This window comes from Pogoniulus pusillus, chromosome 27, assembly GCF_015220805.1.
Source record: "Pogoniulus pusillus isolate bPogPus1 chromosome 27, bPogPus1.pri, whole genome shotgun sequence".
NCBI lineage: Eukaryota > Metazoa > Chordata > Aves > Piciformes > Lybiidae > Pogoniulus > Pogoniulus pusillus.
The window spans coordinates 13096745-13115926 of NC_087290.1; the positions used below are offsets into that span (position 1 = coordinate 13096745).

At 52.7% G+C, this 19182-nt stretch overlaps 2 protein-coding genes across 6 annotated transcripts in view; one reads left to right on the forward strand and one right to left on the reverse strand.

Annotated features, from left to right (window-relative positions):
• The window catches only part of NOS2 (nitric oxide synthase 2), a 39762-nt gene extending 31067 nt beyond the window's left edge, over positions 1-8695 (forward strand). For all 3 annotated transcript variants that reach the window (XM_064166508.1, XM_064166507.1, XM_064166509.1), the window contains exons 15-27: positions 82-186; positions 342-391; positions 484-658; positions 1121-1253; positions 2095-2173; positions 3062-3240; positions 3858-4021; positions 4889-5099; positions 5422-5509; positions 6151-6272; positions 7009-7157; positions 7877-8071; positions 8541-8695. In XM_064166508.1, the coding sequence (XP_064022578.1) occupies positions 82-186; positions 342-391; positions 484-658; positions 1121-1253; positions 2095-2173; positions 3062-3240; positions 3858-4021; positions 4889-5099; positions 5422-5509; positions 6151-6272; positions 7009-7157; positions 7877-8071; positions 8541-8606 (1716 nt within the window). In that variant the 3' untranslated portion in view covers positions 8607-8695. The remainder of the gene's footprint in view (positions 1-81; positions 187-341; positions 392-483; positions 659-1120; positions 1254-2094; positions 2174-3061; positions 3241-3857; positions 4022-4888; positions 5100-5421; positions 5510-6150; positions 6273-7008; positions 7158-7876; positions 8072-8540) is intronic.
• Positions 8696-13556: 4861 nt separating this feature from the next.
• Positions 13557-19182, reverse strand: part of KSR1 (kinase suppressor of ras 1) — a 65918-nt gene continuing 60292 nt past the window's right edge. For all 3 annotated transcript variants that reach the window (XM_064166692.1, XM_064166693.1, XM_064166691.1), the window contains 4 exons: positions 19014-19145; positions 18231-18366; positions 17785-17918; positions 13557-13890 (listed from right to left, as the gene is read on the reverse strand). In XM_064166692.1, the coding sequence (XP_064022762.1) occupies positions 13812-13890; positions 17785-17918; positions 18231-18366; positions 19014-19145 (481 nt within the window). In that variant the 3' untranslated portion in view covers positions 13557-13811. The remainder of the gene's footprint in view (positions 13891-17784; positions 17919-18230; positions 18367-19013; positions 19146-19182) is intronic.

The following is a 19182-nucleotide window of genomic DNA, read 5'->3' on the forward strand; positions in this document are numbered from 1 at the left end:
GATTGCCTTGTGAGTGGCAGAGCTCTCTCATGCCTGTTCCTGTGGCTGCTTGCAATTTCTCATCAGCTTTGTACCTTCCAGATTCTGCCCATGGATGAGTACCACATCAGTGACCTGGAAAAAGAGACACTGCTTTTAGTGGTTACCAGCACTTTTGGAAATGGAGATTCTCCAAATAATGGAAAGGTGATGTTGCCCTCAGAGGTACAGCTGAGGCTCAGCTCAAAGGCTGGGACCAAAGCCCCCCCTTTCATTTCTCCCATGTATATGGATCAGGGTCCTACTTCTGGTTTAAATCAGAGCATTTGTCTAACCTGAAGTATTCTATGACTCTTTCACAGACCCTGAAGAACTCCTTGCTCACCCTGAAGCAGCTGAGAAAGAAAATCAGGTACAGATCTTTTGTTGCTGAAGGGCTGTGACTGAGTCCTTTTGTGTTTCGTTCCGCATACCTCAGTGAGTTGACTTTTCTCTCTCCTGCAGATATGCTGTGTTTGGATTGGGGTCCAGCATGTATCCAGAGTTCTGTGCCTTTGCTCACACCATTGACCAGAAGTTGGCCCAGCTAGGGGCTTCTCAGCTTGCTCCAGTAGGTGAAGGAGATGAACTCAACGGGCAAGAAGAAGCCTTTCGCACGTGGGCAGTCAGCGCGTTCAAGGTGACTGCAGAGAGTTGCTGCTGGCCTAGTTCATTGTGTTTCAGTATTCTCTGGCATCCCATCAAAATCAGGGGACATAAAGGAAACCAAACATCTGAATCTGTATCTGCAGTTTGAACTTCCCTCTTTTCCACTGCTTGCCCAACTTGAAGAGGGGACCTGACCCCTTTTTTATTCTTTTTCAATATGCACATGAAGTTCCAAGAAGCCTTTTGGGTGGTGCAGTCTGAACAAAGGTGGGAACATCACACAGCAGAAACTTTGGGAGTAGATCAGGCTTTTTACCTGGACTGGGGTGGAAGTGGAACCTTCCTAGACACACTAAACCCCTGGTAACATCACTGAACTCCGCAGAATGAGAGCTAACCAGCAACCTCTGAAACTGATGCCTCCTCGCTGGGATGATGACAGCACTAAGAGGACTTTTTTTACTATAAGTAACCTTAAATTATTTCCTTCTAGACTGCCTGTGGCGTTTTTGACATCCGTGGCAAAAGCAGCATTCAGCTGCCTGAGATGTACACCTCTGGTGAAAGCTGGGAGCCTGAGAATTACAGGGTAGTGCATGACCCACAGCCCATGGACTTGCCTAAAGGTACTGCCTCCCACCTTCCTCTTTCTTTACAGGTCTGAGCTGTAAAGGTTTTCTAGAAGATGCTGATCCTGCTGGATGGCAGAGTGATGGATGGCAGGGCAGTGGTCAGAGGAACAGGGACACTGGGATTACCTTGCATGGCTCAGCTTTGCCAGGGCAGGAACAGCAGAACTCACACACACATTTGGATAGCCCCAGAAGAGCTCAAGCTGAAATACAACTCAGCTGATTTGTAGTCAGGGAGGTGTGTGCACAGGACACGTAACTGACAAGGTGGCAAGCATGGGTCAGGTCTCTGCATGTGGGATTTGGGTTGGAAGGGACCTCCAAAGGTCATCCAGTCCAACCCCCTGCAGTCAGCAGGAACATCCTCCAGTAGAGCAGAGCCTTGTCAAGCCTGACCTTGAATACAACCAGGGATGGGGTCTCAACTGCTTCCCTGGACAACCTGTTGCAGTGTTCACCACCTTGTGGTGCAGAAACCTGTTCTTCACATCCAGCCTCAACCTGCTCTTCTCTAGTTCCAGACCATTGCCTCTCATCCTGTCACTGTTCTGGCTATGACATCAAAAATGCTGCCATAAGTTCATGAGGTTTTAGATTTCTGGTGCACTTGACTTAACTGCACTGTGACCAAGGGCTCCTCAAGAAGGAAATACTGCAAAATAAGTCTCTAGCTGTGCTCAAAAGGGAGCTGCTGTTACACTGACTCTTAGCTTGTCCCAGTCAGCTGTTTGCCAGTTGTATTTCAGAAACTGGGAATTGCTCATTGACTTCTGCCTGAGTTTCACCCAGAGCCAGTCCCAGACCTGCCATGACTCTTGTCCTCTTTTCTCACCAGCTCTTGCAAACATCCATGCCAAGGATGTCATTCCCATGAAGCTGAAATTCAGGCAGAATCTTCAAAGTCCAAAATCCAGGTAGGACACCTCATTCCCTTGGATATTACTAAAGTCTTAACTGTCCAAACTGCCTGGTTGTAAACATCTGCTCCCTGCACTTACCAAGATGAGAATGTAGTGCCAGCATTAGCAGAGGTGAACCATTCTCACCAGACCACAGGAACATCTGCAGCCTGAGCTCTGCTTTAGATGGGAGATGACTTCCCAGGAGAGGATCTAGGAGTGTAGGGAAGTAAAGAGTTTCATGCTGTGGTATTTGATACCTACTAAATGTGGAGGGTCAGGTCTGTGGTCCCTCTCTTGCTTGCCATGTTGCATGCCAGGTAAATGTTTACTTTATTTAGGGGGGGGGATTGCCCTTTAGCAGGAAAGAAAAAGCCAGGAGAAAGGACAAGGAGCAGTGCAAGAAGTTGCCAGATGCAGCTGTGCTGCAAAGCCAGCTGGGACTACACACAGAGAAGTGCAGAAGCATATCAGTGCTAACATCTTCCTTAGAAAGGGCATCTCAGAATGGCTCTTCCACAGCCTCCAGCAGGACCCTTTAATCCCTGGTCTAAATGCAGAGGCTTAAGGGAAGTCCTCCGAGCTGGGCTAAGATGGGAGCTGCTCAGCCTGCAGTGGAGCTGCTCTTCCTTTGGCTGGCTGAGCACAGGCACTCCTGCTCTATCCTGGGTGGATCAGGCAGCATTTCAGCATCTTAATGTCCTGCTTGTTTTGAACAAGGACTCCACATATCTGGACTCTTACTTAAGTCTCCATGAAGTGCCAAGCTGCCCTGCTAATCTGGCGATGAGCACGAGTCAGCCCTTGCCAAGTGCCACTTGGGCTTTATTCCTTCCCTGCTCAGCTCAAGGGAAATCCTGCCGACGTAACCACGAGCTGCCTGCTCTCTGTCTGTGTCTCCAGCCGTGTCACCATTCTGGTGAAGCTTTCCTGTGAGACTGCTCAGGAAGTGCACTACCTGCCCGGAGAACACATCGGCATTTTCCCAGGGAACCAGCCGGAGCTAGTGCAGGGCCTCATTGCGCACGTCAGGGATGCTCCTCCAGCTGGGCAGACTGTCAGACTCGAGACCTGCACTGCTGGTAAGTTGCTTCTCTTGAGACACAGCAGCAGAGGCTGTTTGGCAGATTCCTCTGCAGTCCCTGAGAGGCATTATACGCTGAGCTGGTGGTGTTACCTTCTCCTTGCGTTTCCATTGGATTTTGGTGATGCTTTCAGTTGCAGTTTCAGTTCTCCAATCTGACTCTGCACTCCCTGATGATCCACAGCGCCTTCAGCAGAGTCCTCAGAGCTGTCCCAGGCTGAGTTTGTCATTCAGTTGCTGAACTGCAATTACATTAATCAAGTTTGTTGGTTGTTATGCATCAGAGTCCTAAAAGAGGCTAAAATGTCACCGTCAGCTTTTCCATCTCAATAGGAACAATCTGCTAAATCTGACACACAAAGACGATTTCCTCACATGAAAGACTTTTCATTTTAAGTGTTGCTTTGTTGTTCTGCACTCCTCTGCATCACATCCTCCTCTTACAGAAAGCTCTAAACCTCATATGAACCTCTTTCAGAAAGGCCCTGTGGTCTGCACCTGCTACAGCCAAGCCCGAGGCTGGATTTTGAAGGGCACTGAGTTTGCAAAGCTCTGCAGCTTCCAAATGCTGTGGGAATTGCTAGGTGCTTGTTTTCTTTTCTCTCTCATTCCCAGGTGGCTACTGGACAAGTGACAAAAAGATTCCAGCCTGCACCCTCCCTGAGGCTTTGACATATCTGCTTGACATCACCACTCCACCCTCCCAACAGCTGCTAAAAAACCTCTCCCAGCTGGTAACAGCAGAAGCAGACAGACAGAGGCTGGAAGTTCTGTCTCAGGTAAGTGCTAGGGCTGGATTTGTGGATGCTGGACCAGCTGCTGCTCTTTCACATCTTTGTAGCAACTGTGCTTGGGTTTTACCCTTCTGTGACATGTTCTGTGTGCTGGTAAAGCCAGCAAGAGCAAGGGTGGGCTTGTGGCTCAGCTTGGCCGTGGGAACCAAGAGGTTTCTTCAGATCTGCTGTTTCCTGTGTGACTCTGGGTGGGTCATTTCTCCTGCCTCTCTCATCTCTTGCCTGCCTCGTGGTGGCTTCTGGTGATACACCACTAGAAGACCTTCCAGTTTGCAAGTGGAGGGCTTGGAGAAGATATTTTTGTCAAAGGATGAGATCTGTCACCTCCAGTAACCAGTGATTCCTCGGTGTGCTTAGTGTTTGCTGCTGCTGCTGCTTCAGCAAGCTTCAGAAAGTGTCAGGTCTGTGTCTGCCTGCAAAACAGATTCTGCTTCAGTTCTACACCCTGCTGAGAGAGCTGGGCTCTGAGGAGATGCCAGTGAGCATTCTCTACTCCTGCTATCATAGAATCAACCAGGTTGGAAGAGACCTCCAAGATCATCCAGTCCATCTATCAGAAAACGAAACCATTTCTTTAGGAAACCCCAGTAAGGGGTCTAGGAATTCTCTGTGGGTTCCTGCAGGTCTAATTGAATGTAAAGCAGGACTCTTAGTTATTTGTAGGTGACACTGCAAACATCACAGGCTCACAGGGTGTCAGGGGTTGGAAGGGACCCAAAGAGCTCATTGAGTCCAAGCCCCCCTGCCAGAGCAGGGCCATACAATCTAGCTCAGGTCACAGAGGAGCACATCCCTCCTCTCCTGAGCTCAGCGTGACCTGGTAACACTGTGGTGCTGTCCTTTGGATTTTAGAACACAGAAGAGTACAATAAATGGAAGATTTACAACAGCCCAAACATCCTGGAGGTCCTGGAGGAGTTTCCTTCTGCTGAGGTCTCAACAGCTTTCTTACTGACTCAGCTGCCATTGCTGAAGCCCAGGTACTACTCTGTCAGCTCTTCCTGTGACATGACACCCAGGGAGATTCATCTGACAGTTGCAGTTGTAAACTACAAGACAAGAGGTAATGAATTGTTGCTTTCATCTCTTAATGAAATGATATTTAGGCTGCATTTGTGGTTTAGAACTGTGCCTGCCACACGGCACGGAGCACATCTGTCAGAAGTTTGTGTTGGGGTAGCTGCAGAGTGGTTTATTGCAGTGCAGAGGGTCATGGGTGTCAGGTTTCTGCAATCCTTCATTACCACCACCAGCAGTGTGTCCTTGCTTTGGGAATCGTTGCTGGGTACACACTTCTTGAAAGCCCAGAGTGTGAAGTTGAAGCTGTGCTCTGTCTAAAGCTGGAGAGGATTTGTGTGCTGACAGAGATGTTTTGCTTTGATTAGATGGACAAGGGCCCCTGCACCACGGAGTCTGCAGCACGTGGCTGAACACCATAGCCCTCAGTGACACAGTTCCATGCTTTGTACGCAGGTGAGTGCATGAGAGAGGGGAAAAAGAAGGAACCAAACCCAGCAGCTCTTAGCTCATCTCCTTCAGTGGCTCAGTTCATTGTTTGGATGTGATTTTCACAGATTCACAGAATGGGTTGGCTTGGAAGGGACCTTAAAGATCATGCAGTTTCAGCCCCCTGCCGTGGGCAGGGACACCTCCCACCAGCCCAGGTTGCTCAAGGCCTCATCCAACCTGGCCTTGAACACCTCCAGAGAGGGAACATCCACAGCTTCCCTGGGCAGGCTGTGCCAGTGTCTCCCCACCCTCACTGGAAAAAAAATCCTCCTAATTTTTTCCTTCCTTTCTTCTCAAGTGAGAAGTTGCAATGTCAGAGTTTGAGAAGAAAGAGAGACCAGATCCTTTACTGTGTCTTATGCTCAGTACAATCATAAACCACTGTGAAATTCTGACAGGACTGTGTTCACAAGGCACCATCCCCCTGCCTGCACTTCCACTGCACAGCAAACAGAGCTAAGCAGGCAGGAAGCAGTCCAGTCCAGTACTGTTTCCAGCTTGGAACTTGGGTTTTGCTGCTTCAGAAATCAGCTTGGGAACTGACAGTGAGATATCAGTCACAAACCAACCACCTCAGTCATCTGTTGGTTTTTTTTGCATTTCAGTGCTAGTGAATTCCACCTGCCAGAGGAGCCAACCAAGCCATGCATCCTGATCGGCCCAGGCACAGGAATTGCTCCCTTCAGGAGTTTCTGGGTGCAGCGTCAGTATGACCTGGAAAAGAAAGGTACCTGTGGGGCTTGCCACAACTTCTCCAGCAGCAGAAGCCACCCCTAGTCCTCCAGAGTGTCTACAGATGGGGACAGCCAGAAACATTAGCCAAAGAAATCTCTTTGCCATCCCAGGACTGACTGAATGCTGCCCTGGAGCAGTTATCCCATCCCACCTGAGACCATTCTGGTGGTCTTGAGATCTTTGGTCACTTGGAAGGAGCAGCTGCTGTGTCCTTGTAAATCTTGCCATGGTCTCTGCCCCAGGTGCTCACACAGGAGCCACAGTGTGGAAGGGAAACACTTTGACCTGCCTGTATCAGCCCCTCTGGGGATTCCACACAGTTCTCCAAGCACTGAACCTGGGCAGGTTCAGTCCTGCTGCAAGACCCTGAAACAAGAAGCACACACAGAGGCATAGACACTCTCCTGCTCAGGGGTTTAGTGAGGAAGGCTAGCAAGAAAATCACAGATTTACAGCACCCCAGGTTGGAAGGGACCTCAAGGATCATCTGGGCCAACCTATATTGGCAAAACCACAGCTTAGACATGATGGCCCAGCCCTTGTACAGCTGAGTCTGTCCAGCGTTTGGGCCTCTGTCACTTCCCACTTTTGTATGGCAGTGACCAAAACTGACGCAGAATTCCAGGTGTGGAGCAGGCAGCTGTCCCTAGCTAGTTCCTGTGGGAAGAGCCTTAAGGGATGATGAGCCTTGCCTGGAAAGACAAAACTCTTCCCCCTGTTGGTTGCAGGGATCAAAGCTGGTGACATGACGCTGGTGTTTGGCTGCCGGCGGCCGGACCTGGATCACATCTACAAAGAGGAAACCGAAGAAATGAGGAGGAAGGGAATTCTGAAGGAAGTCTACACAGCTTACTCCAGACTGCCTGGGCAAGCTAAAGTAAGGCTGCTTCCTGTGTCCTCTGAGGGACGGCTCCCTGCAGGATGGTCCCTCAAGTGGAGCTCTGGGCTCTGTCTAACAGTGTGCTCTGAAACAGTGTTCACATTTCACCTCAGTGTCTTGTGAGCAACATTTGTCTTGTGAGCCAGTGCCGAAAGACCCTGCCCTGAGCTTCCCAAGTGAAAGAGACCCTTGCTGTGCACCTCAGCACAGGCAGGCTCTGGAAATCCCAACCCTCACTGCCAAGGAGAGGCACTAGGAGTGCAGACAGCCTTTGAAACCAGAGGCTGGAATATTTTCAGAACCCTTAAGTGTTGCAGGATGTGGTTAGCCTGTGAGTTAGAAATCAGCTGGCTTTGTGACACAGGGATCCTGGAAATGGACTTCTCTTGGATGAAATCTTTAGTGGAAGAAATGACAGTGCTTAAGCTGTGCTCTCCTGGCAAGTTAGGAGGCTTTGGCACTTGGAACTGGTTCTAAAATCAGAAGAGCCTTGGTCTGCTCAGGTTTAGTCAGGAGACAGATCTTAGCCTCCACATCTGGGGCTTGTTAGGACAGCATGAGAGTATCTTCCTGCCCCTTTGCTGTGTGGCACCACAGAGCTGGGCTTGCCAGGGCAATTAGAACTTGATCCCAGAGACCCACCCTGGGCTCAGGAAAGCCAACAAGCCAAGCAGCATTTGAGAGCCTTGTCTGATGGTACTTTTTCTGCTTCTAAGGTCTACGTGCAAGACATTCTTAAAAGCAAGCTGGGGAGCAAAGTGTGCAACCTCCTGCAGAGGGAGGAAGGGCACCTGTACGTGTGCGGGGACGTGCGCATGGCCAGGGGGGTCGCTGAGGCTTTGAAAGGGATCCTGGCCAGGAGGCTGAAGCTCACAGCGCAGCAGGCAGAGGAGTACATCTTCCAGCTGAAGGTATGGTCTGGTACAGAGGGCACTTTCCAGCCAGGCAGTGTTCCAGGGTGGGTCAAAGAAGTCTTCAAAGCCATAGCAAAGCTGCCGTGAGCTTTCTTTCAGCTGAATGCAGGAGTTAAAAAGCTTGAAGGGCTGTCTGGTTGGCATGCAAGAGCCACAGGTGGTGTTCTTCTCTTGCCCCTGCCACTTTCTCCAGTGGCTGGGTGCTGGATCCAGCTTTGCAGTGTGGCTGGAGCACCAGGAATTTGGGAAGTGGACTCAAGTGGTCAGTGGGTCCATCACTGAAAACAGTGCCTGGCTCTGCTGGCTTTGTAGGACCCAGGATCAGAACCCATCCTGGCACACACCTCTGGGATTCAGCTTGCTTCCTCTTGCTGACAGGAACAGGAGTTTGAGTGATTCATCTGTGACCTGAGGAGCAGCCAAGGGCATTTAATTAATCTCTTGGCTTTCCTTTCTTGTCCTGCAGAGCCAGAAGCGATACCATGAAGATATATTTGGGGCTGTGTCCCGCCCGAAGCCAAAGGAGATGTAGGAGCCTGGCAGCCCAGCAGGCAGCCAGCCTGTGCTGGAGACAGCCCTTGCACATTTGTTGTTACTTCCAGAAGCCAAGGGGTGCAGCCCCCCCCCCCCCCCGTCCCACAAACAGGTACACAGCTGCAGGCTTTGACTTTCAAACCTCAGCCCTTGCAGTGAGCAATGCTCATTGGCACTTTGGTTGCTATTTATTCTGAGACTTCTCTTGATGGATTTTCTTAGTAGTGAAGGAGAAAATTATTTTTATAATACTATGCCAGTAGATTTTTTTTGGTTTTTTTTTTTTTCATAAATACAGAGGAAATCTAAAGTTTTTTATTATGTAACCTAGAAGCAATCCTTTGGGAACTGTCCTGTTTGTGCATTTATTTATGTGGGATTGTTTTGCTGTGCACATCACCTGAGAGCAAGCACGGGGATGGGTGTGCTGCTTGGAAGGGTGCAGGCCCACACCTTGAAGCAGTATTTGCACAGAAGAGAAGAACAGAATGGTTTGTGAGTGGAAATAGCTGCTGTAGACACTGCAGATGTGTGCACAGCTGGTGGTTTGGAGCCTTGCTTGGGGTGCTGCTTGCTGTGTGATGAGGGTTGGACTCGAAGATTTCCAGGGTTGCCTTCCAGCCCCTCACATCCTGTGATGCTGTGCTTCAGGTACCTGTCCCTGGATTGTTGTTGTTACAGAGCCAATGGCAGTGAGGTTCACAACACTCAAAAGCACTTTGTACCTTTGTATCCTGTGCTCTGATTTTACTTGATTTGTTTGTAATAAAGGATGCCTTTATACTGAGCCTGGCCAGTGGGGTGTGGTAAATGCACCTCTGGGTGCTGTTGCCTTCAGCCTGCAAATGCAGGGCTGGGCAGGTTCTGGTGCAGGAGCTGCTCTGCACACAGGGATGGTGGTGCAGTGCCTCTGGAACCCAGAGGTGTGCACAGGGAGGGGGCTGCTCTATGGGCAGGCACTGCTGGTGTGCCCACTCTGCCTACTGCCCTCCTGCTCCTCAGGGCAGAGGTTGGGGCTTCAGACACCCAGGCTGTGGTTGCTTGGGTGGAGCTATGGCAGGCAGATTCCGAGCTGAGGCGATAGAACCTTTAAGCTTGAAGTTCCATGGGGTTTGAAATTGAGCATCCTTGCCCTTCCAGTTTAATTGAGAGCTGAAGTCATTCTTCTTTGTGAAAGACAACAAAGCTCAACTGATCTTAAGCTCCTTAGTGTTTGCATGACAGATCTCGCTGAGAAGGATGAAATGTGAAGGGGAGCTTTCTGATGCCCTTTTCCCTGCAGGACAGCACAAAGCTGCTGTTCTTTTCAGCACAAAGCCCTTTGGCAGCAGCAAAACGTTCCTGGGATGGTGGTATTTCCACTGGGCACAGCAAAGCAGCCTGCGTGCTGCTGGCTCTGCAGGTGGAGGCTGTGACAGGCAGGGCCTGGCTGGCTCTGGGTGCTCTGCTGAGGGTCAGGCAGGTGCCCAGTTCCTTGTGGTTGTGTGGGACTGGAGCTGTGGGCACACTGGGGAGCTCCTACAGAGCGCTTATGCTGTGGTGTGTGAGCTGTAAGCAGGGCAGGCTGTAAACTCTGAGCAGGGCAGCCTCTGGGGTGTGAGTTGTGAGCAGGACAGCCTGTGGGATGTGGGCTGTGAGCAGGGCAGGCTGTGGGGTGTGAACAGGGCAGGCTGCGGGGTATGAGTGTGAGCTGGGCAGTCTCTGGGCTGTGTGTGAGCTGTGAGCAGGGCAGGCTGTGAGCAGGGCAGTCTCTGGGCTGTGTGTGAGGTGTGAGCTATGAGCAGGGCAGGCTGTGAGCAGGGCAGTCTCTGGGCTGTGTGTGAGGTGTGAGCTGTGAGCAGGGCAGGCTGTGAGCAGGGCAGTCTCTGGGCTGTGTGTGAGGTGTGAGCTGTGAGCAGGGCAGGCTGTGAGCAGGGCAGTCTCTGGGCTGTGTGTGAGGTGTGAGCTGTGAGCAGGGCAGGCTGTGAGCAGGGCAGTCTCTGGGCTGTGTGTGAGGTGTGAGCTGTGAGCAGGGCAGGCTGTGAGCTGGGCAGTCTCTGGGCTGTGTGTGAGGTGTGAGCAGGGCAGGCTGTGGGCTGTGAGCTGGGCAGGCTGCAAACCTGCTCCTGTTTTTATTGTGGCTGTGAGTAGATGAAGGGGAAGAAGGTCAAACCACAATTGTGTAACACTTGCTTTATCCAGAGCCAAAATTTATTCACTGAAAAGATCCCTGCATACCCAGAACTCATTAGCACAGAGTGCACTCTTTTTTTGTTGGTTTTTCCCCCCCTTTTTTTTTCTTTCCATTTTTTCTTTCTTTTGGTTTGTTTGTTTTTGTTTTGTTTTTTTTTTTTTTTCCTAGTTGCATAAACTAATCCAGGGCCTGTTGTTAATACTAAGTGGTTGTCATTCATTTAATAGCAATTCTGGAAGACACTCGATAGAAAAGATTTGTTTAAAAAACCCCAACCCAACCCCCCCCAACCAAACCCATTTTGTCCTGTACAAAGTTGACATCACATTAGAAAAGGAAAGGTGTCCATGGGCACCACGGCAGACTCCCAAGTACATTCACGACTGAGGTTGTGGCTTTAGCAGCGTTGTACAGCCAGCTTCACACCTGCACTGCACCCGAGGATGGGACACCCCCACCCGCCCCCACTGCCCTGCGCTTGGCAGCGTGGGCAGAGCTCTCCACGGCTGCTCCGGCTTGGGCTCAGCCTGCGGCTGCGTCTCGCCATCGGCCCCTGCGCTGGGGTTCGCCGGCTGAGGTTTGCTCCCAGGAGCGGTTTGTGGGTGTCGAACACTGCATGCCAGGTGAGGTGGAACCAGAATCCTAAAGACAGGGTTCGAACCCACTCCTGCACCCAGGAGCAGCAGGGTGGCTCCCAGTGGGGAAAGGGAGTGGGAAGCCTTCACTGCCGGGGTCTGAACTGCACCCCGGGGGCAGCTGTAGGGAGGACAAAGAGTGAGAGGTGGGTTTGGGGGGGTTCATTGTGTAGCTGCAGCCTGGCTGGGCACCCCGTGCCGGCTGTCCTGCCAGCCAGCTGGTTAGAAGCGCTGAGCAGTGCCGGGGTCCCAGCGCAGTCCCCGCAGTGTCGCCGCCGCTGGGCCAGCCCAGGAGCCGCTGTCTGCCTGCAGCCTGCTGCTGGCTCCCGCACGCAGCAGTCCTGGGTCCCGGCTCTCGGGCCCGGTTTCAGACAGGGCAGAAGGAAGCAGCGAGGAGGACATCGAGGTGCTACCCACCGGCCATGGCTAGCCGAAGGGCTGCGCTGCGCTGCCCACCCCGGAGCAGCATCCGCCACCTCCCCCAGCCGGCACAGCGGAGCCTGCCGAGGGGCTCAGCTGCCGCCGCTGGGAGCACTCAGCCTCTCCCTGCAGCACGTTTGGGTTCTCCGAGCAGGGCTTGCTGGAAAAGTGCTGCTTCGAGCTGCTGACTCAAAGTTACTGTGAGGAGAACCTGGTGCAGGGTAAATTCACCTGGTGGAGCTGGAGGGGGCTATTTGCTTTATAAAGGCAGGGGAGGGAGGAGGTCAGGAATCCCACACCAAACCAGATTTCAGTCTCTGGCTCTGAGACACGCTGAAGCCAAAATAGCTGTGAGAGAACATCAGTGACCTGCACACCACAGCAGGAAGCTCTGCTCAGCAGCACTCAACACTTCTTTCTCCTCTTGGTTGCCTACAGCAGTCACCCACCTGTAAGCAGCCACATTGGGTGCTGGGCCCTTTGCTTGCCTTGCAGAGCACTCAGTGCCTCTCTGCCCTGCTCACATCAACTCCTTGTGATGATGGGGGAGGTGTGAGGGTAATGAGGAAGGTGTATGATGTACTTAGTGCTGTTGGAGAGGTTGGAAGCCCCAGCGAATTGCCTCAACAAAAGAAAGTGCAGTGAGGATAGGCAGGATCTGAATGGTGTATGTTGGGGGTTCTCCACTGCCCTGCCTGGGAGAAGGCAGAGGAACACAAAGAGGAGGCACAAAGGAGCCTCTGCTAATAGTGCTTGTGGGGTAATGCAGCTGTCCCCCTGAAGGTGGTGATCAGCTGTGTCCTCTGCAACCAGCACAGCACCTGCAGAGGGTGTGGGAGAGAGCTTACTGTTGAGATCCAACTTTCCCTGCTGCAAGATTTCTGCCATCCTTGGGTTTTCCCCCATTTGAGTCCTAACCCAAACACCCGGCCCTGGGAGCCAAGAACACTCTGGGGGGTGTGTGTGTAGGGGTTGTGGGTGACTTTGGGTCTCTGTGCACCAAGATCTTACTGAAGACATCCTTTAGGGAGGCTTTCCCCCCTTGTCTTCCCCTGCAGAAGACAACTTTTCTTCTACACGTGAAATGGTGCCTGGTGCAGCAGGAATGGAGCCTGGCTGGCCAGTGGTGTAGCTCCAGAAATAATGCCACTTCAGGAGACCAGATTTGTGCCTACAAGTCTGGCAGCAGCTTTTGGCCCCTGTGTGCAGAGCTGTAGTAAGTCATGGGTTTATCTGGGGCAGCAGGAGTGGAGCCTGGCTGGCCAGCAGGTCTCAAGCTTCCCACAGGGGAGTGTGACAATCAGCAGCTTGCTTGTGAGTTCTGTGCAGGAGGGTCTCTCAGCGAGCCAGCCCAGGGGAGCAGAGTGGGTCTGTACTGCAGTGGGTACTGCCAGGGTGAACCAGAGCCTGGACCAGCCTGCTGCAACCAGCCCCAGAGCTCAGGATCACAGGAACGTCAGGGGTTGGAAGGGATCATCCAGTCCAACCCCCCTGCTAAAGCAGGGCACACAGGTCACTCTGTGACTGGTTTGGGCAGATCCTGATGCAACAAATCGATTTTTACCTCAACCAAAGCAAAATGGAGCCTGGACCTCCAACCCCTTGCACTAGATCCATCTCCGGTCCGAGAGCAGCCAGGTCCCTGCGCCCAGGCCAAAGGCTTTCCCTGAGGGCAGCGCAGGAATAGTTCTTCTCTTTCTCAGTGCTACTGGAGAATGGCTGTAGTTAGGCTGGATTCACCATTTATTATGTTTAAAAAATAGAGTTCACACAAAAGTATCCTGTAAACAATTCCTTCAAGGACTGCTGGTGCTCGGGCACGGCCGAGCCTCGGCCAGCACCGCGGGGCTGGGCGCTGGCGGTCGCGCAGTTTTCGGCCAGAGCTGCCCCAGCTCCAGAGCTTGGAGGGTTCTGTGAAGGTTTCTGGTGCCATGTGAGGAGCAGGCAGAGCTGTCACAGACAGTGACACACCGAGCTAGAGCTTTGGGTTGCTCGGCTCCAGGATGCCCAAGCCAAATCTTTCAAAACGCAGGACAACTTTGCTACTGTTAATGCTGAAAAGAGCAGGGAGGGAGAGGAAAAGGGAGGGGGAAGAGTTATTTATTTCCAGGTTTTCTTACAAAGCCACAGTCCTATAAAAGGGACTAAAATGGGTTAGACTCTGACCCAGTACAACTTTGGATCACCCGGCAAAGAGGCTTAAGTAATTAAGCAGTAACTAATGCATGAACTTACTCGTGCTGACCTCACCAGGGGAAACACACAGCACAAAGCTGGCTGGCCTCAAACTGGAGACTTTCCCCAGTACCTAAGGTGGGCAGAAGCCCAACACTTGTTCTCAATGGGCACTTGGGTTCCTTGGAGCAGAAGGGAAAGAAAAATGAGTTACAGAAAAAGGGGTCCTCTGGCAAGGTGCATCAGTCTGTTGTGGCAGCCCAACAGAACAAACCCAAGGCCATTTGCTCCTCCTTGTGGACTGCAGCGAGTGCACAGAGCTGTCCTTTCCCTCACCCTGAGCACGGCCAGAACCACCCTGACTTCAAACTGCCTCCCTGAGCAGCCAGCCTGGAGATGTGAGCTCTAGCAGGAAGCTCTGAGAGAATGTGGCTGTGTCTGTCCTTGCTGAAGACAGCAGAAGGCTGCCTGGTCCCTGGTGCCCGTTCTCCTCTGTCCCTATCCTCTCCCCTCCTAAAGGAGATATTCAGTGGAGTGAAAAAAGACCTTTTCTAAAAGGCACATATTTGCTGTGTCACCTGCAGCTCTGCAAACCCCAACCTGGGTTGGACATTTTGCTGCACAGGGGATGTAAACAGGAGCAAAGGGTTGAATTCACAGCACTGGGTTTGCAAGGGGAGGAGGAACTAAAGGGTTGGTCTTGCTTTCCTCCTCCCTTACACAACACCTTGGCTGATCCTGCTCTGGACACCACTTGTGGCCAGGTCCCAGGAGTGGAGCATTCAGTAAGGAGCTGTGCCTGTGAAGATGTCCCTGCTGTCCCAGCTGAGCACTAAGGACAGGCACCACCTCAGACTGCAGCTGGGAGCCTGCACCCCTCTGCCTCCTGAGACTCGCAGGGCACGCACAAGTCACACCAGTGTCGGGAAAGCCCCAGGGTGCCAGGCAGGACACGCAGCAGGCGCTGCTGCTGGCAGCTGGTTAGTCAGGGAGCAGATCACCAGAGCCTTTCCAGGAGGAAGGTGCAGCTGCTGAAATGCCTCAGGAGTGAGAGGTGGCCACGTTGTTAGACAGTGACTTCTTGCAGACAGGAGTTGTTATTCAAGCTAACAGCCCACACCAAGCGGAAAAGGCAGAAAAGGAGGACGTGGATAAAGTGTTGGTTATGTCCAGGGGTTAACTCGTGGTTTGGTTTTGCGTTTTTAAATGGAAGGTGACTGTCCAGGCTGCCGGTTAGGGTACAACACATGGAAGCATGCAAGGCGGAGCCCGTTATTGCACCAGTAGCTACAACCTACAGAGAGACACGGGAGGGAAGGGAGAGAGAGACGTGAGAGTTAGTTTGCAATTATCGAAAGCAAGCCCTTGAGAGCTACACATGACAAAGGGCACCCCAGAAGATGGGGGTGTGGGGGGAGGGGTGTTAGTGCCCTGTTTCCCGGAGGAGCTGCCGATGGGGACCTGAGCCTGTCCCCAGAGGGGCTGAGCCTGAGCAGGGCTCTGGCTGGCACAGCTAGGAGAGGCTCCCAGCGTGACGGGAACGGAGCAGTCTGCAGGGGATGAGCATCCACCGAGCTGCCTGCACTTGCCTTTCAATGAGCACTAATGCAGCTGTCAATGCTGCTAATTAACACTGACACTTAAAGCGCTTCTCCATTAACCGCCTTGCGCGGAGGGAACGCAGCAGTGGATGCAAAGTGCTGAGCCACTTGTGGGGGTGCAGGGGGGGAGGCTGTGTGTCTACCCAGGCAAGAGTAATGAGGAGAGCTGCTACTCAGACATTGTTCTGCAGCTCCACAAGCTGCTCAAGAGCAACTCCCTATGGAAACACTAATCCAAAAGGATCAGCTGGCAGCCTGTTCTGGAATGCAGCATTCTCCCGGCCTGACTGCCCAGATGGGAAGCATGGCTTTGTTTCCAGTGCCAAGCAGAGAGAGAGCCTGGTTGTGTGCTGGGGAGTGTGCAGAGAGCCTGGGCCCTGGCTGCTCTGTGGGGTTAGGCAGGTGAAAAGATGTCAGACCAGGCAGCAGCTAATGACTCAGCACAGGGGATCTCGTTTTGGGAGCAGGGAGGTGGTCACAGAGCCAGCAGGTCCATTTTTCAGCTCAGATTCTGCTGGTTTGCCTTTCACTTTTTATTTTAAGAGCTGTAGACAATTGGAGTTCCAAGGACTAGAGGGCAGCTGTGACAGCTCTGTGGGAGCAGGAAGTGGGAAGGCTGCAGCAAGATTCCTTGTCACAGCATCACAGCACACAAGGGCAGGCCCTGAGGGTGCCAGGAACCACTGCCCCAGTTGGGCCACCCCAGCCCTTTGTTGTACCTTTCCAAATGAGAAATACACACAGATCCCTGTCCAGTGCAGGCAAAACACCAGAGAGCACTGCTCAGCAGAGAGCAGGGTGGTGAGCACTCAGAGCTTGCTGATAGCAGCATCCTTCTGCACAAAGGTGAGGCCAGAGCCTGGCAGAAGCATCCCACACTCACAGCTGTTCGCCATGGGGATGTGTCAGGGACTCAAGTGCACGGTGGGGAAACTGCAGAGGGGACAAATGGTGACGTTTTCAACCCAAGCCCCAGTCAAAGCCCAGCCACCAAAACACAGATGCCATGGCAGCCGCCACACGGGCACGCAGGAGAGCTTGGTTAGTTGTGGTAAGGTTGTGCAGGAAGGGTTAGGGGAAAGCAAGGGATAGGTTAAACATCCAAACAGAGAAAGTCAATGTTGGAGAGTCAGCAGATGGAGGTGAACGCTGGGGGAAGAACCTGGTGAATGGATGCTGGTGGCAAACATGGCTGGAGGTGCTTCCTGTCTCTTGGCTCCAGGAACTGCACCTGCTCTGCTTCCACTTGGTTCTAGTAGAGGTGCAACTGGGCACCAACCTTTGCAACTGGGCACCAACTTTCTCTGAGGGACAGGTTAGCTGTGAGAAAGGATGCTGAAAGCCTTGTGGTCTTGTGCTCACCCAGTCTGAACTCAATGGGTTTTCTGTACCGGTCTGGTGTGTCAGAACAGATGTGGGATGTACACTCAGACTGGCTGAGGGACCCTGTTCTGATGGTTGATCCTACCAGACCTTCCCTTCCTAGCTGTGAGACAGAAACTGACTGAAAGTGTCCCAAGCAGACAAGTATTTACACTGACTGCTCCTGACTGATCTTTCCTTGGTCCAGATCTTCACCTAATTCCAAACAGGTTCAGTCTTACTCCTAGCTGTCACTTTGCTGCACCCTCAGCATCTGGATCCCTTGACACACAAACACCACTTGCTTTGGTCTTTCCCCAGAAGTCAGTTACTGAGTCAGGATGAATGCTGCACTTCTTTAGCTGCCAGTGCAAACTGAGCTCTCTCCTGTAAGGAGGAGGAGGAGGGAGCTGGATTTGTTCCCACATGCTCCTTGGGGAAGGCTGCGGACTTCAGACTCTTCCCAAATCTGACAGCTCAAGTTCAAATGCTGGCACCTGGGTGCTTCCCTTCCTCACTCAGTACCAGCCCTTGTGGGAGGAAATTCTAACCACTATGGGGGCAACACCGGTGGGAAATGCTCTCTGAGCCCAGACACTAAGCTGGAGAAGTGATCTGCTGAAGGAGGGATGCAAATACCTTCCAGCAGGACATGAACTGTCCGAAGCAGACCAACCTAACTGCACCATTTCCCGGCACCCAGCGCAGTGCACTGCAACCCCCAGGAAGGCAAAAATCAAACCACAGAAAGAATCCAATTTGGAGCAGCACAAATGTTCTGTAACAGCAAATACAGCAGCAAATACTCACTCAGCAGACTTCCAGAAGTGCCCTGGGTGGGAGAGTCGCCGGTTGAGCTTTGGCAGCTTTTCAAGCATATCCATGAGGACAGTGAAGCTGGGCCTCTCGCAGAGATCAAACGACCAGCAGGCAGAGAGAATTTCCTGCACAGGAGATGTGGGGCTCGTGATCTCCGTTCAGTGCACAGGCCAGCCACAGACCCAGCGCTGTGATCTGCGTGGGCCCTGCCAGAGGGGTGCTTAAGGCAGCTCTTGGGCATGCTCACGATCCACAGCACCCTGCGTGCCCGCGGGTGTCTGCTCTGCCCGACGGCTGTGGGCAGAAGCTTAGCATCCAGCCTGGTACCCCGCTCTAATCTGTTCTCTCCCTGCCCTGTGGAGTTCTAACACAAATAAAGCTCCCTCTCTCCCTGATGAGCAGCCCTACAGCAGGGCTGCTGCAGCTGCGGTACTCACGTTGACTTCCTTCCCCAGACTAACAGTGGCAAGGACTTGTCTCACACCCTCGCCGCTGCCGATCTGCCAGATGAGTGCCTCTGCAGGCTGGCTCTTGAAAGGCCACTCTCTTGCCTGCAGTTCATACCACACGGTCCTGCAACATCAGACAGACACATCCAGGCTTACACCACTCCAGTTTCTCCAGGCAGATGTACCAGGCTGTGCAGCAAATCCCTTCCACCTGCAGGAGGTGAGCCAAGAGCATCCCAGGTGCAGTCACAGGCTCACAGGATGTGAGGGGTTGGAAGGGACCCAAAGAGATCATCCAGTCCAACCTCCCCTGCCACAGCAGGACCATACAATCTAGCACAGATCACACAGGAACACATCCAGACAGGCCTGGAAAGGCTCCACAGAAGGAGACTCCACAACCTCTCTGGGCAGCCTGTGCCAGTGCTCTGGGACCCTTCCAGGAAAGAAGTTCTCCTTTCTGTTGAGGTGGAACCTCCTGTGCTGCAGCTTCCATCCATTGCTCCTTGTCCTATCCCAGGGAGCAGTGAGCAGAGCCTGTTCCCCATCTCCTGCCCCCCAGCCCTCAGACAGTTATGAACATTTATTAAATCCCCTCTCAGTCTTCTACCCAGACTAAGCAGCCCCAGGCCCCTCAGCCTCTCCTCATCAGGCAGTGCTCCAGTCCCCTCATCATCCTCGGAGTCTGGAGCCTGGCAGCAGAGGAGCCCTGGCTCACAAGGCTCTGGTCTGTAACAGAGCTCCCATGGTGCCCTTCAGTGTCTCTCTTACCCAAAGGCATAGACATCTGCAGCTTTGGAGAAAGGCAGCTTGTCTTCATCTTTCCCAGGGGCCACCTCACGAACGATCTCGGGGGCCAGGTAGCATAACCAGTCATGGGGCAGCTTCAGCTCGTTCTCCCTCCTGAGTCCAAAAGCAAGAAGAGGCGCTGAAGCTGCTG